The sequence below is a fragment of the Daphnia carinata genome, chromosome 6 (genome assembly GCF_022539665.2).
Source record: "Daphnia carinata strain CSIRO-1 chromosome 6, CSIRO_AGI_Dcar_HiC_V3, whole genome shotgun sequence".
In the NCBI taxonomy this organism is placed as follows: Eukaryota; Metazoa; Arthropoda; class Branchiopoda; order Diplostraca; family Daphniidae; genus Daphnia; species Daphnia carinata.
Window position 1 is genome coordinate 6,211,262 of NC_081336.1, and position 18,406 is coordinate 6,229,667.

Sequence of the window (18,406 nt, forward strand, 5' to 3'; positions counted from 1 at the left end):
CGAAAATTATCCGGTTTTTGCATAACAGACATACTCACGTCAATAAGCTTTCCAAAGCTTTGTCTTCGAAATCTCGCAACACTGTTGGCTTGGGACGTATCGATGAAAAATAAATTCGGAAGTTGTCGTCGGAAGTCGATATGCCAGTGGCTTAACATAGATCGATAACATCTTCAGGCGAAGCGTCGAAACGAGTTATCTAAAAAAAAAAAAAAAAAAGATGTATACAGTACATGTATATATATGTTTTAATTGGACAGCGTCGTCTTCAAGATGTGAGGCTCTTCCGGACCAATGGGCTACCTCAGCTTTTCCTTGACGAGATGATTTGACGTTTCTGAGGATATACACATTTGTACCGTAACTAGGAGACATAAGGACTTGACACGTCTAAACTGATCGACGAACTGTAGCTACTGAACGATTCGAAATGAAAAACATGGGAAAAAAAGAAAGATACCCTCAAACCTGAATGAAACTTTTATTCCACTTGATTCACAGAATGCCACACATTTTACAAGTCTCGAAAAAAAAGGTGTTCCAATCTTTGTTTTTTCACCAACAAGGAACAAGTCGAAAGAAACCGACATTGGTGATGATCACTGATAGCCCGATACCTCCAATTTCTTTTCTTAACTCGCTTTTCTTTCATTAAATTCTGTAATCCACCTGCTCCATATTGGAGACGACCATGTTATAACAGAAAAAAGATAAGCCCCCAATATTAGCGAGAAAAAAAATACTAATAAAAACGAATCGCTGATACTCCATTTCGTTAAAGAGTTTGGTTCTGCTCCAGTAAAGTTTAGAAAACGATACTCCTAGAATCTTAAGACGGAGAGCGATTCAAAGTGGAATCTGACAGTATTAAAACAAAGACAGATCATGAAGGGCAAAAAATTTGCTCAATCAAGTAAGGGAGAAAGAGAGAAGTAAAACCGAAGTGTTAGCATATGGCTGTTTGTAATACGGCACCCAAAGGTAAGTTTTTTTTTGCTTTTCTGTTTTTCGATGAAACGGGTGATTTTTTTTTTGAGAAAAAGATAAACGAAAAGAGAGAGGTTTTACATTTAACAGCAGGGTGATTGTGTGGGCGAAGAAAAGGGCATAACTCCCACACGAGGAACTAGAAATCCCCCTTTATCTCTCCTTTTTGACCACAGGTGGCACTTCAGCCAAGCCTTTCACTTTGAGTCTCTCGGCCGTTTTGAGGAATGCCGGGAGCTGATCCTGAGCCACATTCACTTCACCAGCATACATGAATTCTAGAATGGCTTGCAAATGAGCAAAGGGAACATCTTTTAGAATGATGATGGGATGTTTTGAAGGGTTTTCCTGTAAGAAAAGCATATAGTCATTTTTTAGATCTTTTTTTCATCATTTGGTGCATGCTTTATACACACCTCGAGCAGAGATTTAAAGTAAGGGCTGCAAGCTGAGAGCACCATTTTGTGGGCTTTGCAGGTTTGCCCTTCACAAGCTATTAAAATAGGCAATGCCATGATGAATGCTCATTCCATTTTATTGATGAATAACAGGTTTTATAATGTTACCCAAAGTGACGTCAGTGAAACTCTTCTCATCCCGTAGATGCTTGAAGGAGTTCACCATATTGGACTGGAAGTCGTTCCATCGTAGGCAAAATTGCTGCTGGTCGTCAGCCATGGCCATCTATGAAAAAACAAATTTTGATAAAAAGTGATCTACAGGTGAATGCTTTCTATTGCATATGATTAACAAATTGAACACAAGTCATGTTTCCAGTTTACATCTGGATTATTACTGTAAAATTTTGTCAAAACTCAGTTCTGGTACATTGATCAACCCTAAAGTTGCATTTTACTTAAAAACGACAAAATGAATGTCCTGCTTAGTTTCTAGGTATTGTCGATTCATTTGTGTTAAGACTGTTCTCCAAGTGAATCTAGGGAAGGCTCAAACATATTCAGTTGCGTCCATAGCCTCGAACAACCGATGGCAGTAGTTTAAATATCATTGGTAAAATATTTCTACAAACAGAGCAGCCAAAAAACAACAGAAAATGACACAAGCGTTCGACAATTACCAAATATTCAGCCTTCAAAAATATCTTACGGTCCTCAAGTCTGTTTCTTTTTGCTGTCCGCGTCTATCTCCGTAAACTCACTTTTCACTACCCCTTAACTGTCGGTGACTGGCAGCGTTGTCGAATTACTTATTAGCACCTTATTAACCTAAAACCCTGTTTACCCGTTATAAACAGTGGATGAAAAATTAAAATTGTTGGCCTAACGAAGTATACTATTTGAATACGAGACAATATTATAGAGTAATAATTATGGCATTTTGACGTTCAGCATGTTCTCAATAGCGTCTATCAGACAACGATGCCTTGGCAGAGGATGGGTTGGTGTTTACAAAAGGATTCACGTTCTATCCCTGAATTCGTTTAGTTTTTACGCAATCTTTCACGTGAACACATCACTATTACAGACTTCTACTTTCTCAGCGTTTTGTGTTTCAAATTTGTGTTCCTATTAAACTCTTATAGAAGAAGTTACTTAAAGTCCATGCGACGAAATGGATAGACCGTTCTGATGCACGTACCCCAGTATCTGCCTACAACTCTCTCTCTCTCATTTCGTCTACCAGAAATATTGGATGGCATAGATTTTAGTGAATCTACGCCTGAAACAAATATGGACATGTACATTGAAAAAGATTTACAAAAATCCCTAGTGAACAATTTAACTCCAGGTGTTTGCTATGTTTGTGGGAGCCCCAACAGCGCCACACACTTGCTCAGGACAAAGCCCATCACATCGGAACCTCACTTTCCCTTTTTGGAGCATCATGAGCCTCCAATTGGTTGTGAACTGCCAAAAAGCAATGGGACTGTGGTTGTGTGCTTTGTCTGTTACAGTTTCCTTCATGCTCAGTGGGACTCGCATGAAAGAAACAACACACCCCACTCCACCAGGCTTTACTGGCTCAAACGGGTAGACCAAGGTCCTTATTCAGGGTCAGATGGCCAGGTTGCTGAAGAAAGGCCAACCGAAGCTAGTCCCATATCAAGAACTCAAAAAGTTCAGGAAAATGCCTCAACAGAAGGTAAAAGCAGGTTAAGCTTGTTAATCTTTAGATAAAACTCTTGAAGATATCTCATATCATGGTTATCATTATGCTTGTACCTGCGCTATTTCACAACACTGTCTTATGTTTCCAGTACAACGGGATGTTTACCATTCTCTTAAACGTCCGCGGTCTCGATCGAGAGATACGCAGCAAGAGCTCGTCGGTCCAACTCATTCTAAAATGGAACGATTTTCTCCACAAGCCAATATCAGTGGAACGTATGTAAACGAAAACAAGACCGATAGAAAGCCAGAAAAGCTTGACCATTCCGGTGAGGCGCTAGACTTACGCAGTTCGGCATCAGTCAGCCGGGAACGGGACAATGAACGGGCCCCATCCCGAAGTTCAGTGCTGTCGCACGACAGCGGCCTTTCAGGTCATTTATTGAGCGATGGAGGATCTGGCGCTGTGGAAATCCTGGATTTAAGCATGCCCGATAAGAACGCCACTACCGAAGTGTGCTATGTTTGCGGCGATGAATTTCAAAAAGGCCTTTTGTCGCACGTTTACGCCAAGCCCATTCAACACAGCCCGTTTTTCCCCAGCTTGATGCTTCACCCGCGTCCCAGCCGTTCCCGCCCTATGGACTCCACGGGTATTATCAATATTATATTATATGGCTATGCGTTATCTTCAAATGAATATTTTTTTTTCATTCGTTGTAGGTCGCGTACAAGCTTGCGAGATTTGCTCAAGCTATTTGCTACAGCAGTGGCACACGCATCAGTCACGAAGCACCCCTCACGCTGAACGTCATTACCTGCTGCGGAAGAGACAGACCCCCGTATACGATACAACTACCTTTATATGTTATGCTTGTGGTCTCGAATATCCATCGTCTTCGTTGAGGCTCCTGTATTGTCGACCCAACGCCGAAAACGAGCCATATTTCCCTTACCTGGAGAATGTTAAAGCCCCTCCTGGCGCCAGTCCCATTTCCCCACAAGGAATGGTTCAAGTTTGCGCCATATGTTTTAAAGCAATCCCTCAACGAGATAAGGTCTTCAATAGTGGTGAATCTGGTCGAATGATTCAACCAGTGCTGCCGGATCGGCGACCCAGTCCGACAGAAACCGAACTAGCCCCTGAACTGTTTTGCTACGTGTGCCACCGAATTAGTTCGACCACTTCTATGAAGCTTTTGTGTTGCTATCCGGATCGCCGGAATGCGTCCCCTCCGCGCATCATGCATTTTCCCTTTTTGAAGACGCTACCAATGCCTCCTGGCCCAGCCTACTTCGACAGCAATAATCGGACTCTGGTTTGTGCCGACTGTTTCTCCCATTTTAGTCATCAGTGGCATATTTTTGAGAACGATGGATTGGCTTTGGAATTACGCCACTACACACTTCCTTCTGCTGTTCATCGTCCTTCCTTACTGGCGCCTCCGCCACGGTTAGAAACCCGTCCCATTTCACCCTCGCGTACTGACTCAGCATTGCACGTTTCTGCCTCGAAAATTTCAACCCAGTCACAACCGGTATCTCCCGGTTTGCGTCAAAATTTTATGTCGCGTAACCGACCCGTTCGGCCCACTACACCCAATGCCGAACGGCGACCGCCCAGTTCTAACCGGAATTCTCCTGCTAACCCTTCACCGGCTCCCCTGCCAACCGTTGGCAATGACGCACATCAAAATCCGGCCGAATCGTCCATCTATTGTTATCTGTGTGGACTCAATTCAACTCGATCTTTTGCCCACTGGCTGCCTTCGGCCCCATCGCCTACTGATCCGGCTGCTCCTTATTTCCCTTACGTTTTGAATTATTCGGCCAGCTCACGGGCAGAAGGATTACGCGAAGACAGGGCCGCACTCGTTTGCACCTTTTGCTACCACATGGTAAATGAAGTACCCATGGCCAGTTTTGATATGTTTATTTATTTTGGAGTTTAATTATTACCCAGGTTCATTCACAATGGAAGCAGTACGAGGACGCCCCTGCCAGTAAGACGCTTCAGCCGTTGACCCGAGTGTACAACACCAACGATTACGCCTGTTACGTTTGTGGCATAGCTACCTATCGAAAAAGAGTTCGCGCGCTGCCCGTCAAGGTAATTGTTTACGTTTCATAAATTATTTAATGGTTACATTAAAAACGCCTTTGCCTCCTTTTATTAGGATTTCCCGTTTTTAAAACATCATCGCCAGCCTCGGCATAGTCTTTCGATTGAAAATGGGCAGTTTGTGGTCGTATGTTTGGATTGTTTCGAATCGTTACGAACCCAATCTCTGGAATACGAGCGTTGGGGATTACCAGTCGAAAAGCGGTACGCGACATGAGGATGTCCAACTTAATAAGTGTATTGATGAAATGAATTTCTTGATAGCCAATACAACTGGATGGCAATACCTCCTCCACCTGAGGATAGCAATAATCTGTCGACACCACTAGAAAGGCTGCTGGCAATGGAACAGCAAAAACGGAACAAGGAACAAGTATCTGGTTTACCTTCTAAACCGCGACCGTCGGTACGCGGTCAAACTGCCGAGCCATCTAGCGGTGAAATACTAAACACTGCACCTACGCAATGCAGCACTTCTTCCGCTACTGCGATGCCCGAGAAACCGTAAGGACAATTACCGGCGCCCCACTTCTATATTAATTACAAAATATTCACCGCATTTTTTCAATCGAACCATACTTGTTGTCGTTTGTTGTGCAAAGTGTCAGTTGTGCGTGTAAGAAGAAAAATGGTTTTCCAAATCGAACGAAAATTTGAGAACAACAAATATACGTTGTTGGATCTTAAAAGCGCAATTGCTTTTCTCGCTTGGTTTATTTAATACTCATTTTTAAGGCTTAAAGGATAAGTACTGCAGGCTTGGCAGTTTGAACTAAGTTGTTTTGGGTAATCAGATTAGAAAGAATTTCGTACACGTTGTGAGGTGGGGTGAATTTGGACAGCGTATTCGAAAACTTTAATAGTTTTAGCTTGTGGTGTTTCTTGAAAGTAGGCATGTCGGTGATCCTGACGTTGCACCTACTATTTGCTTTAACCGTCTATTGTTTTAAGCATGAGTTTCAAATGTTTGTTTCGAATGATATGCATTTTTACGATAGGCATAAGTGTTTCCAGATGATTGCAATCCTTAACTCACCCAGATTTCCCTTCATTTATCACACGTGGTTTCATAGTACACATGTGACATTAGGCTGTTAAATAAAAACAATATATAGTTCTATTCGTGACGTACCTTAGATTCCACTCTGGCTCATCAGATAAGGTTCATTTCAACTGTGACACTGTAATTTTCGTGTACGCGGCAGTGTTGAAATTGTACTTTGTGGTATAGGTTTTCCACCATGGGTTAACATTTTTTTTTTCATGAGTGTCTCAGGTAGTTAGAAGGATGTGCATATTAACTGAATATGAAGAGAGAGAAGCTATAGGGTGGGAAAAGCCCAGAGGGCAACGACACAGCCGGTGAATGATGCCCAACAGACAAGTCTCCTACTTTTGAAGGCCCTGTAAATTTACCAGTGGTGCTTAGAGTCAAATGCATCTTCTCAACTAAGCTGAAAGGGTTAAAAAAAATTGAAAAGAGAAAAACCCAAAATGGGATTTAATCGCTTGTGTGCGTGACCAGGCGAAAAGAAAAAAAGAGCGGGAGAATCGAGCATCGACCCATACGATGCCTCTTCTTTCTCGATGCTTCACGGGCTGTCGATCTTTCTGTAGAATTCCGTAGAATGACACCGGGTGGCAGCACTAAAGGCAACAGCGCCATCATTTTTGGGGTTTTCTGACAAAAAAACTTTCCCAACCCTTCAGAATTCAGAAGCGAGTGGACTCGCAAGCCAAACGGACGTGTGCGTCCACGTTTGTTGGGTGTGCCACCGTTGCTTGTGTTTTTCTCTTTTTTTTCGTTGGGTTGTTTTTTTTTGCGTCGGCTGGGGCTGCTTTGGACGCCATCACTGTTTATCGAGATTCGTCACCTTCCTCGGGTGTGTGTGTGATCAGTCTCGTTGTGTGGCTTAATCGACAACTTGCATCTGGAAAGTGAAGCAAAGATTGTGTGAGTGACCATTGGATTGTTTCCTCTTTGCACGTTGGCTTTTTGTGGGCCGAATCGATCGATCGGTGGGTGGCGTCGTCGGGCGGGCGGAGTCACTCTCGTGTGTGTGTGTGTGTGTGTGTCTATGGCGATGGCTTCTAACGATCTCTCGGGGACTCTTTGAGATAAGGGAGCCACAGAGAAAGGGCTTGCTTCGGTGACCTAATGAAATTTTCGACTATAACCTCCTTCGCCGCGCCTACGACTCGTCCTACTACTCTAGACGACGCCAACGCCCTCTGATCTGACGACGCAGCCCAGAACCGCCCGGTCTGTTATTACCGGTCTCTCGGGTGAGGTGCCATGGGCTGGTGAACGAGGTTATACACACACACACACACACACATACGAAAATAAAGAATATATCAGGATGGACTTCCGGATCGGTCGGACGGTCGTTTCACCGTCGTCATCCGCTTCATCCGGATTGTTATATCCTCCGGCTGTAGGGCCGCACAGTTTGACGCCGACGCCCATCTTCTATTATCCAGGTCGGTTAATAATGGAAAACAAATGTTTTATTGGTGATAATCCTGGCGCCATTGTCAGATCGAAAAGAAGAAAGAAACCTTTTCACCTTTCAAGTCACGACCTTTTGAACCCTCTTTCTGTTATGACGTCACACGCTTCTTGCATGAAACCCCAAAAAGAAGGAGGCTATTGCGTGTGGAAAAGTGCTCCCAAGCCGACATCTGCCTCCCCTCTTATTATTATGCCTTTTTTTTTCTTCTTTTCTTTCTATTCCTTTCTTCATGGAAACGTTTGTGTATGTGAGCGACTCTATACTATGTTCCATCTAGGGGTCGTGTTAATCCTACGAACGTGTCGCCATCTGGAAATGATGCACACGGCATGGTTACCATCCTCTGTCATTTTTGTTGTTAAAAAAAAGGGGGAAGAGGGGAGTTTCTGACGATTTCTAAAAACCGAACGTTAAAACAAATCTCATAAAAAAGAAAGAAATAAAAAAGAACTTCTTGGCGGAGACGGCAGGTGAAGGAGGCAGCTGCCTGCTGTTTTGTTGTCGGTTTCTCTTGCGTGTGTTGATGAAGCCCTGTGAGCGCCCTTATGTTATTGTAGCCATCCCCCCAATAGCCCTTAGGCTATATCTTCTGCAAGAAGAGGTTTGCGTTGGTAGATTTGTATCCTAGATACAGTATCGACCATTAGTCACGTTTTGCATAATGATGCAGTCCTCATTTGCGGCAGACATCGCCTTTTTCAATTTGATTCCGATTAATGGTGACATCTATAGACATCTAAAGTGGAGGAGAAAAAAAAGGGAAGATTGTGCATCGTGAAGGTATAGCCGGAAGCGATAGCTTTTTTTTTTTCACTGTCGTGGATGAAATCTGAAGCGCTGATTCCGCAACCAAGAGGCACGTTCTTTCTGTTTATCTACTTGAGGCTAGTCCGCCTTCTTCCGGCTAGAAAATCTCGCGTGGTTTGCACATGTTCCCTATCCTTCATGGTTCGAGTAGAATACATTAAAAAACAACCCTAATGATGGAACTCCACTCCAGGAACTTTCTAAAAATCGAGTTGTGTCTTGTCACGACCGCGGGAAATCTGATTCATTTTTGTTGTAGTTGTCTTTCAAGTCTTTTAATGGTTACGTCGTGTTCCGTCATATTATTGATAATTATATAGAAACATCTATCAAAAATGGTGGAAGCCATTGGTCGGCAAGAAACCCATCAAATACATTGTTTAAAAAAAAACTTTTTTTTCTTAACATTTCAGGTTTACCATTGAAAATTCCACCATCCCCACATTCTTCGCCGTTGGTGCATCCATCAGGACTTAATGGCAACTATCACAGATCGACCAGTTGTACCACCTCCAGTTTGATGATGAGGAGCACAGCAGCCGTACAGCCGTCGGCATTGCATCCGCCCGTGCCTCAATCGTCGCCGCATCTCCATCGGGCCGCACCTGGTTCATCAGCAGGTGCGTTACATCTTCATTCTCACATGAAAATAAGAATTAAAAAAAAAACAAGAGAAAGATGAAGAAAGAGAGATAACAAAACAATGATTACCTTTCTCACTCATCGCTTCCAATCCAAATTATTATTAGCAACACTATTGCCACAGCTTGAAACATTAGCCAATCCAAATGCAAAACAGTATTACGAAAAAATAAGTGAATGGCACCTGTCCACTGGTGATATTTGCATAGGTGTTACATTACCCCCTCTCTCTCTCACTGGCTTTCCGTGTTTTTTCCTCTTCTTCTTCCCCCCCCCCCCTCTCTGTTCATTTACACAATATAAAGGATATACATACATGTTCTTGGCTTCTTTTTTTCGGTGTTTTTTGGGGTTTTTTTGGTTGGCTGGGGTTACAGTGGTGTCTCCTCCATCAAGCGGAACGTCGGCACGCCATCAGCACAACGGTGGCTCGAGTAACAATAGCAATTCCAGCAGTAGCAGCAGCAGCAGTAGCAGTTTTGCGGCCGCCCTGCGTCATTTGGCCAAACAGGCCGGTGGGCCGACGACGCAGTCGACCAATCATTCCGATCCAGGTGATCTTGCTCTTCTTCCGTCGATGTTCTTTGTTTTTTCTTATACCTCCCTATCGACAATTATCACAGAAGATGCGGTTGTTCCTCCTCATGCGCTCTCTCTCTCTCTATTTCTCTCTGTTCTCTCTTTTCTTGGTTTACCGCTTGTTAGTAGTAGAAAATCACCAAAAGTGTATGCCCCATTAGCGTTTCATCCAATCAAAAATCGAAAATTATTTTATTCAAACTAGAAGCCGAGAGCAGCCCTAACCGATCGAGCTACGGCGGAGGAACACATGGATATGCCCATACCTACAATGGCGACACAGTATCTAAATCTCCCAGTCCGTCTTTTCATTACCGTTCAACACCGAAAAGGGATTCCGGCCACACTAAAAATCGAAGAGATGATCATACCATCGTCACAACCAGATCTCGTTCTCCACCTGTCGTCACGATTGCTCCAACTCTTAGCCTATCCAATCTGCAGTATCAGGACCCCAGAAAAGTGCGTCTTTATTCTAAAGCAACTATATAATATTGCATTTCAGTTGTGTGCATCAACGGTAACAAAAACAAAATCGTTCTATGACGTCTTTCGATCGGGCGATGTTATGCCATACAGTGCCATCTAGTGGCGGATTTAGCGGCGGATTGAGTACGGGTCTGGCTGGATTGCACGGCCTTCCTCCAATGGTGGGAAATGCCAGCCCATTTACTGCACCGCCAATGATGGCTACGAGCAGTTCACCGGCCTCATCGAACAACGACTACGCTCGCACATCTGAAATCCCTGGATTTAGTCATCCGATGCCTCCTTACACCCCATTTCCAACGTCAAGGCCCGACGACCTCTTTTATGGTGGCCTACGCTCCTCTATGCAGCAGTCAGCAGCCGCCGCAGCTGCCGCCTCGCATTTCCGGCCGGAAGAAAGCCGTAGTGTACCGATGAGCATCAATAATTCCTACCATGAAAGGTGATTGGAATCTTTTAAAACTATGTGACTAGGAAACGGAAAAAAAGAAATGAATGTCGTGTATTTCTTTTAGTCTGTTGAGCCAGCTTCCGTCATCTAGAGCGCCTTCCACCATGCTCTCGCAACACCAAGAAGATTACCTATTAGCCGCTCGCAATTCCGGCTTCAATCCGTACGCCCTAGCTTCTCCAGGGCCGTTAGATCATTCCAGCTTGCACCCAAGCATGTACTCGCATCCTTTCGCTTCCTACCGGTCAGTTCGACCCGCCTAGTTCTCTATCACTGAGCAATTAAGATGATACGTGTATTCATGTATTTTTATTTATACTTTTAGATCGCTGGAAGAACAATTGTACATGGAACGATACGGTCTCCTAAGGCCCGGAACATCCAGTTCAGCTCTATCTTCAGCCATTCCCCCGTATCCATCACTTGGATTCCCTTCCTACCTGAATTTTCGCTATCCATCTCCGAACCTACTCCACCCTGATTTGGGCCTCATGAACAATGGCATGGATTTAAACAGGTTCGTTATATTGAGTTGAAGTTAAAATATAATTTAAAAAAAAAAAAAAATTCAATTTCCAGGATGAAATTAGAGGAAGAACAACGTGTCAAAGAACGTATCCGAGAAGAAGAGTTCGCTGCAGCAGCTGCTAGTAAATCACAAGAGAACGTTGTTTCCACCCGACCGTTGGCGACTGTAACTCCAAGAGAAAACAATACGACCAATCAGGATCGCAGGGAGCGCGAGCGTCAACGAGAAAAACGGAGATCTGAAAAGGATAATGAATCCAACAGAAACGCTACTGTCCAACTACCTAACGAGTCTTCTTCCGACCGAGGAGTCAAAGTTCACACCGTATCTCCTCTTTACGCATCGTATCCAGTGATAGCAGAAAGCTGTAGCAACACAGCTGAAGTATCGGCAGCACCAGAGGCCTCCATAAGTCCTAATCCGCCAACGGAAGAAGAGAAACGAACAACGGAATTTTCACGGGATGCCCTAGAGGCAATGGCTGCCTTGAAACAACGTACCTTGTCACCGGCTCCGGCGGAAGAAGAACCTACAAAATTAGAAGAAGAAGTGACAGTTCCACTCGATCTGTCCGATACATCTGTGGGTAGTATTAGCCCGTTGAAAGTCAACAACGTAGAAATTTGCCATGCTAAAACGCAATCAGAAGAATCGCCTGTGCGAAGTTTACTTGACATTCGAGTGGAGCGATGGAACAGAAAACGTCAAGGCAGCGATCCCGGAGAAGAAGAAATCGATGATGATCTAGAAGATGAAATGGGATTGGAGACATCCTTAGCATCTTTGAGCGTCGAGCAGTGCCTAAAAAATTATCCAATCCCTGCCGGAGTCTCCGAAGAACAGCACAATTTCCTCCACATGTTTGGGCTCGTTACACCGAAGAAACGTAGTGGTAGATTCATCATTTTACATATCTATTTATTATATTAGTAAAATGGCTAATCTTATCATTCCCGCTTTTTCCAGAGTTTGAACTTGTCAAATGCATTCGGCGGCAAAACATCTTACGTGAACCGACGCCTCCACCCATAGACACCGAAGACGAAGACAGCGCTACCAGCCTCTTAAGGCAACGAACTCGCTTCGCTGCTACGTTAGTACGGCCCATCGTCGAATCGCAAGTCAAGGACCCAGCCATCAGGAATTTTGCTGCTAACCTCCATCTTTATCCAACCGATTCACAAACAGCAGAAAGTACGTTATGCCTGCCACAGCTGTTTTGTTATGGAACTTAAACATTTTTTTCTATAGGTGTTGAGAAGTCGTGGAGCATGGTAGTAGCCGACAGGATGAAACGCCATTTTGGTCAAAAACAAAATGTCCGAAAGAGATTGTGGAGTGATACTTTCCGGCCCCAACATTTCGACACTCGGCCGATGAATGGGAAAATGAGTGATCCAGCGATTGACAAAACGATAGGAGACACTGGAGAAATGAAATCAGTGACAATTCTTCCGTTACAGCCGCCAACCACGTTAAGCAAACCGTTGATAAGTGTGACGAATTTAGCCAAGTTGGAATTGTCAGACGGCGATTGCAAAACGGTGGAACGATCGAATGAGGTGTCAAAATTGACTTCAGAAGTTGCTTTCTGGTTGCGTCACCTTAAGCCCACAATGGCACGAACCTTGACATCGTCATCCATCAAGGAGAATACATCGGATTCTACGAAATCTGACGAAGGATCTTCGGCTGAAAATAGCGATGGAGAATTCCCAACGCGTTGGCCAGGTACAGATTCCATTATGGTTTTGTACATGGCACATCAGCAAGGTAATTAACATTTTTTTTAAACCAACGTGAGGATGGCATATTCATTAATGTCATTTTTCTAGATTTGCTAGTTGAAACAAAATTTCTTCGAGAGCATTGCGAACGACTCCACGTCCAATTGGCCGAGGGACAAGCCACATTGAGTAAATTGTGTCTAGCATTGAGCTCTTCAGTGGAGGTGCAACGTCGATGCAAGGAGGAAGATACTTCGACCTTACAATCCATCAACGATCTTCAATCCACTTTGAAAATGTTACAGTCTCCTTGATTACCTGTTTTCTTGGGGAATCGTTAGTAAAAATTTGCTGTTAGTTTGTAAATAGTTGAGTAAAAAGGACGCATCGTCATATCAGCTGATGGTATTAGGTGCAACTACCAGTCGATTTTTTTATCACAAATTGTAAATATCTCGCCAAGGTGTGTCAACACTTTACCCACTGTTTGTTCATTGTGTCTAGCGCTCGCATAACTGCCGACTAAAGCAAGCAATAAACCCTTGCGAAAAAATATGATCTTATTCTTTTATTCGAATCAGGTTTACTAATTTCTCTTAACCCCCCAAGTCAATTACCCTGAAGCATCGCATGTGTGTGCTAAAAACCGGATTGCCTCGAATTAACTACGGGAGAGCTAGTAACGATGCGCAACTTGTAACTCATTAATCATACTTGGAGAAATCAAAATCAAAACTTTAAATTGGCCCCTTCGCTACTGCTGTCTTTGCCGCATATGTTTAAGGGAAAGCAGCAAAGATAACGAGGTGTCTGAAAAATAATGTAGAACAAGAAATAACAAACTCCTCGACAGAAACTTTATTGAGGCTATGTAATGCGGCAAAATTGTGGAAAAGCTATTTTTTGTACACTGATCAAAAGAAAATTCTAAACGTAGTCCAAAGTATTTCACTGGCCGTCACTGGGAGATTGAAATACTAAAGACATCAAATACCATAAAAAAACATACTAAAAAGCAAGAGAAAATACGCAGTGATGATGACAAAGCTTATTATTAGATTCAAGTGGGATGAGAATTAAAAAGGGAGGTGTTTTGATTGCCATTATAAAGCGAAATACATCGACCAGAGAAACGAAATGTCCGATGTTTTATGGGGACGGCGAATTCATTTGGACTGCATGCACTGGCAGGGAAACAGGCCCTGCGATCCGACTAGATGCATCTAAGGCAGTTTGTTTTGCTGTCCTGTTAACAATGAACTAAATTAATGGTTGCGTTCATTTAACGAAAACCAATGTCTTACAGAAAGCGTGTAAGATCTTCAATGTCCACTAACATAGAATCTTGTTCCATATGGCAATCATCTCGTTTCAGCAAAAGCTGGACGAGTTCTTCGTTCAATCCTTGCATAACATTTAAGATTATTGTATTGTAATCTCTTTTTATCTTTATTAGGTGCATACCTTCTATTTGAGTGTGCAGATCGTTTACAATAACTTGTAATTGAGCGATATTAAGCTCGGTCAATATCTGACGACTTAGACGGCGGCAATCCCATGGAAATGGAATGCCCAACTGTGCAAAAATCGGTTACCATGAAATCAAATGCTTTGCTCGAAAGGGCAGGATGATATTACCTTCTCTAGACTCTGCCTGACAAGATCGCTGATCCTAGTATGTTTCCGTTGTTGGCGTTCTACTTGCATCTGGACGCGAGCTAATTCTTTTGCTTGGGCAAGGGCGGTACGTGCTTCCATTTGGAGCTTGGCTTGTTGAGAGAAGAAGTCCAATTCAGCTAATTCTTGTTGTAATTTTGGTTGCTTTAAAGCTCGTTACGTTGGGTAGGCTAACGTATGGATTTTTAACGTCATTCTGGGGAGAGCCCAGTTTCAAATGATCGAGTAGCTCTCTTTGGTTTTCAATTTCTGAGCCGTCAGCCGTCTCATTCATGAAGCAAATTTGGAGATTCATCCCTAAGAAATTTCGAAGGAAACTCGATTGATTATCTGGTTTAGAAAAGAGCATTTCTTTCTCACCGCTCTGCAATCGGGACTGCAAACTAGGCTTCTTGCCTATTTTATCCGGTTCTTGACCATCTTCAGCCTCAACACCCATAGCCAAGCGCCGTCGGATTTCTTCTCGGTCATTCCGCTTCTGTAATGAAAAGAAAAACTTTTAGTAACGACCGCTGTCTATTCATTGTTGCTTAGCCTAGTTAGATTAAAAGGCCGACATATTAGAGCTTGTACCCTTAGGGATGAACTATATCCTAAGACGAATCGACAGAAAGTTTGAGAATTGTAAGCAAACCGCAAAAATTGGGCGCGATTACAATCTCAGGCCTTAGGAGCAATTGCCTAGCCATAACTGGCACATTCTGGTTGAAGAGAAAGCTCTACCGTGATTCTCGTGTCCGGGTTCAGAAACAGGAACTAAAACGATTTCCTTGTCCCTCATTGAAATTGAACGGGGATTCCTTTAATCTAATGTAATATTAGCATAACGAGGACACGCATAGGAGAGACGGCTCTAGTTATCGTATGGTACGTTGACAACATTTAGAGCATAACTTTTCTAACAATAAAGCGCATGGCTTGTTGGTCCAATGAAAACATAAATAAGAAATTTCGAAGCAGTGACCGTTGCGCGAAACAACGGTAGAATATGAAATTGCTGCACTAGATTAATTTTAAATAACATTCGTAAAAATTCCTTAACACCTTGCATTTATTTACGATTCCCACTACTATAAGGCAATATTTCATACACTACCGATGATGCCAAAAAAAACTATTTGTACTAAAAAAAAGGAGGCCAAAGGCACATCGAAAGATCGATTCACGAACTTACTTTATCTAAATTCTGACCGACCTTGCTGTCCCCTGCGCACAGAGTTTCTCCTGAGTCGTAAGTGAGAGTATAGAGATCAAGCAGGAATCGAGTGTCTTTCTTGTAATGGCGACGAAATGGGTCGTATCTCGGATTACCCATTGCTTCTTTTAATGCAAAAACGAATGCTTTAGGACAAACGTCGAATTTCGAAACTTGCACAATTAAACTTTTGATCGTAAACAAGATGGACGGCACAAAAAAGTCTCAAATCGAGCGAAGAGTATTTTTACTAGTTGTAGTTCATCACCACTGTTCGTAAAGGACTCCAACGTCTTCCGTTTTCTAACTGTAACTGAATAAAGTACCTATGTGAACAGAAAACCAACTTTCGGATCGAAGAATTCACAGAAGGAAAGCAGGGGCGACTCGAATTGTGGCTTGAAGAACTAAGGCGGGCATAAGTAAAATAGCCTAAGGGATGGGGATTAGCTATGTACTAAGTCGAACTGCTGTGGTTAACACTTCGTCAGTCAAGCATATCTACGTCGCTGGCAAAACGCATGCGATTTCTTCGAGTCCACTTTCTTCCATTCGTTTCCCCCTTGGGCAACGGAATGTTGGTTTCCATACGGAATTCCATTCGGTAAAATTTTAGGTTTAATTATTGAAAAAAAAAAATGATACGACAATTTTTGTTGTCTCGAAATATTCATAAAAATCGTGACGGATCAAGGGCGCAATGACAAAAGAAATGTTTCCTGTTACCACAGCTATTCAGATAAAAATCAAGTAATTGCAACCAGTTAATAAGCCAGTCAAGCATACTGATCTAGTTTTTGGCGCATTAATTTTCGCTGATCGTGCACTTGCTGCGGTTCACGCACGAACTCGTATGTTGGACACAGAGGCTTTCAAAACCTACTGCTTGCATAACTTTATGAAAAGAAATGCAAAACGGAATGAGAATGACCACATATGATAAAGGTGTAAATTTTTAAAGAGTAATCCCGTATAACTTTCAATAAAAATTCTTAATCGGTAATGTTAACCGTGTTTTTTCTAGCACAATCATCTAACTTTTTTAATTCGAGAGCTTTAGCAGATGCTATGATTAAACGCCTTATGCATACCCGTTTTTCTTCATCATTTGCCGCCCGCAAATTCGCCTCCACCGTTTCCCACTCGATTTTGGGTAAAGCCGTTTCCACGTTATATACATCAAAGCCTCCTGTAAGAATGCACATTTGTATTTATGTAGACACCATATAGGTGCCAAAAAGCATATTGTTTCAAAGAATATTCTACAAAGTGTTCATAGAATGAAACGTTTCTGTAGATTAATTACCTCCAACCTCACCGACTAACTCCCCCTTACACTCCTTTGGTTGAGAAACTGATTTTGTGTAGTTGTTCATAGATTCACGTTCCTTCATGCCTCTTCCTGGTAATGGATCTTGTTAGATTGACAGTGTGGTGCTTCAAGGTTTGTTGACTCTTTTCTTTAAAATAAAAAAGGACAATAGTAATTTTCCTTTAAACATGAAGGTTGGTTGTTATTTCCAGCAATAATTTTAAGATATCTAAATAGGTAATCAGGTAAATAGGATAATCAGGTAACTATCTGACACGAAGTAAAATTAATAGTTCTTAACCAATATAAAACTCAAATATAGCTTTTAAAGAGAAATCATATTAGGTAGTATTCAACTAGCTTGAGTTCAAACAACCAAAACTTGGGATTTAACTCGACAGCAATAGAATTTTTAGAATCCTGGGTGTTTAAGACATAACTGAATGCAACTGATCGGCAGAGGGTATATATATATATATACATTCCCATGTTTAAAATGAAATATAAAAAAAATATTCAATCTTATTGCTTTAATAACTTAGAAACATAAATATATCTCTTTGCATCAGGTAACTTCTGCCTTATTGTTTGGGATCCAATAACATCCATTAATAGATTCGAGTGAGGAGAGGCTTTTGCGTCAACAATCAATTCTTGCCGAAATTTGCAATTGTGTACATATAACAATGTGTATGGTTTCAGAAATGTTTCTCACCTGGTGAAGATGGTTCACATATTGTAGAAATAAATAAAAAATCCCATAAACAAAACGTAACCTTCCTTGTCAAAGTTCACTGTGTAAGGGTCGCAATGCAATGCGGGATAGGTGCAGGTACTGCACTGTTGACTCAATTGGCTTACTACCCAGTATCAGAAATAGCTACTAGGTGGCTGACAAAAAAAGGAATTTGGCGCCTTATTTCCAAGGTTTTCAGTTGACGTGCTACTAAGTTTGCTGCCAAGACGTTTTTCGCTGAATCGCACAAACAGTTACCACTTGATGACTTGAACAACAAGTTAAGCTAGAACTGAAGTCTTCCAAGCGCCATTATAGAAATCAAACTCTTTTCGTTTTAGAAAAAAAACGAGTTCAAAATTTCTGACATTACTTTGAGCCACAGTGGATCAAAAGATATGATCACAATATTGAAATGAAATCATGGCAAAGGGATCCGTTATTGGCTAAATCATCTCTGTACTAGACAGTTGATGCATACTGTGTGTTGCAAAGTTGTTTCAATTTCATTTCTGAACAGCACTCTATAGCAAGGTACGTTTACACGAAAATGATGTAAGGACGAAAA

At 42.3% G+C, this 18,406-nt stretch overlaps 4 protein-coding genes across 5 annotated transcripts; 2 read left to right on the forward strand and 2 right to left on the reverse strand.

The window, feature by feature from the left end:
• Positions 1 to 462: 462 nt before the first annotated feature.
• LOC130702324 (longitudinals lacking protein-like) lies at positions 463 to 2,181 on the reverse strand. 2 transcript variants are annotated; one of them, XM_057524002.2, is made up of 4 exons: positions 2,095 to 2,181; positions 1,554 to 1,671; positions 1,404 to 1,480; positions 463 to 1,335 (listed from the first exon to the last, which is right to left on the reverse strand). In XM_057524002.2, the coding sequence occupies exons 2-4, from the start codon at positions 1,669 to 1,671 to the stop codon at positions 1,141 to 1,143; spliced, it is 390 nt and encodes a 129-aa protein (XP_057379985.1). In that variant the 5' UTR covers positions 2,095 to 2,181; the 3' UTR covers positions 463 to 1,140. The 2 variants fall into 2 exon arrangements, with proteins under 2 accessions (XP_057379985.1, XP_057379983.1); XM_057524000.2 differs by having other exon boundaries at positions 2,066 to 2,168.
• A 244-nt stretch (positions 2,182 to 2,425) lies between these two features.
• On the forward strand, positions 2,426 to 5,867 carry LOC130702296 (uncharacterized). Its single transcript, XM_057523964.2, has 6 exons — positions 2,426 to 3,090; positions 3,206 to 3,709; positions 3,780 to 4,954; positions 5,020 to 5,166; positions 5,234 to 5,382; positions 5,443 to 5,867. The coding sequence occupies exons 1-6, from the start codon at positions 2,577 to 2,579 to the stop codon at positions 5,684 to 5,686; spliced, it is 2,733 nt and encodes a 910-aa protein (XP_057379947.1). The 5' UTR covers positions 2,426 to 2,576; the 3' UTR covers positions 5,687 to 5,867.
• A 1,012-nt stretch (positions 5,868 to 6,879) lies between these two features.
• LOC130702329 (uncharacterized) lies at positions 6,880 to 13,476 on the forward strand. The gene is made up of 11 exons (XM_057524006.2): positions 6,880 to 7,662; positions 8,915 to 9,121; positions 9,521 to 9,697; positions 9,928 to 10,185; positions 10,272 to 10,653; positions 10,727 to 10,906; positions 10,988 to 11,179; positions 11,242 to 12,083; positions 12,158 to 12,385; positions 12,443 to 12,964; positions 13,027 to 13,476. The coding sequence occupies exons 1-11, from the start codon at positions 7,542 to 7,544 to the stop codon at positions 13,230 to 13,232; spliced, it is 3,315 nt and encodes a 1,104-aa protein (XP_057379989.1). The 5' UTR covers positions 6,880 to 7,541; the 3' UTR covers positions 13,233 to 13,476.
• A 285-nt stretch (positions 13,477 to 13,761) lies between these two features.
• LOC130702317 (schwannomin-interacting protein 1-like) lies at positions 13,762 to 17,952 on the reverse strand. Its single transcript, XM_057523991.2, is given in 9 exon segments — positions 13,762 to 14,164; positions 14,223 to 14,322; positions 14,383 to 14,494; positions 14,557 to 14,745; positions 14,747 to 14,892; positions 14,956 to 15,073; positions 16,882 to 16,979; positions 17,097 to 17,250; positions 17,818 to 17,952. Coding segments are annotated over 8 exon segments (948 nt in total). The 5' UTR covers positions 17,185 to 17,250; positions 17,818 to 17,952; the 3' UTR covers positions 13,762 to 14,067.
• Between the last annotated feature and the right edge of the window lie 454 nt (positions 17,953 to 18,406).

Bases quoted from the DNA above. Each gene is read 5' to 3' on its own strand.
- LOC130702329 (XM_057524006.2), top strand. From the start codon at position 7,542: ATGGACTTCCGGATCGGTCGGACGGTCGTTTCACCGTCGTCATCCGCT. The intron at 10,186-10,271 runs TGCGTCTTTATT...GTTCTATGACGT, and splicing joins GTATCAGGACCCCAGAAAAG to CTTTCGATCGGGCGATGTTA. The intron at 12,386-12,442 runs GTACGTTATGCC...TTTTTTCTATAG, and splicing joins CGATTCACAAACAGCAGAAA to GTGTTGAGAAGTCGTGGAGC.
- LOC130702324 (XM_057524002.2), bottom strand. From the start codon at position 1,671: ATGGCCATGGCTGACGACCAGCAGCAATTTTGCCTACGATGGAACGAC. The intron at 1,481-1,553 runs GTAACATTATAA...CTATTTTAATAG, and splicing joins TTTCACTGACGTCACTTTGG to CTTGTGAAGGGCAAACCTGC. The intron at 1,336-1,403 runs GTGTGTATAAAG...CTTTTCTTACAG, and splicing joins ACTTTAAATCTCTGCTCGAG to GAAAACCCTTCAAAACATCC.
- LOC130702296 (XM_057523964.2), top strand. From the start codon at position 2,577: ATGCACGTACCCCAGTATCTGCCTACAACTCTCTCTCTCTCATTTCGT. The intron at 3,710-3,779 runs GTATTATCAATA...CATTCGTTGTAG, and splicing joins CCGCCCTATGGACTCCACGG to GTCGCGTACAAGCTTGCGAG. The intron at 4,955-5,019 runs GTAAATGAAGTA...ATTATTACCCAG, and splicing joins GCACCTTTTGCTACCACATG to GTTCATTCACAATGGAAGCA.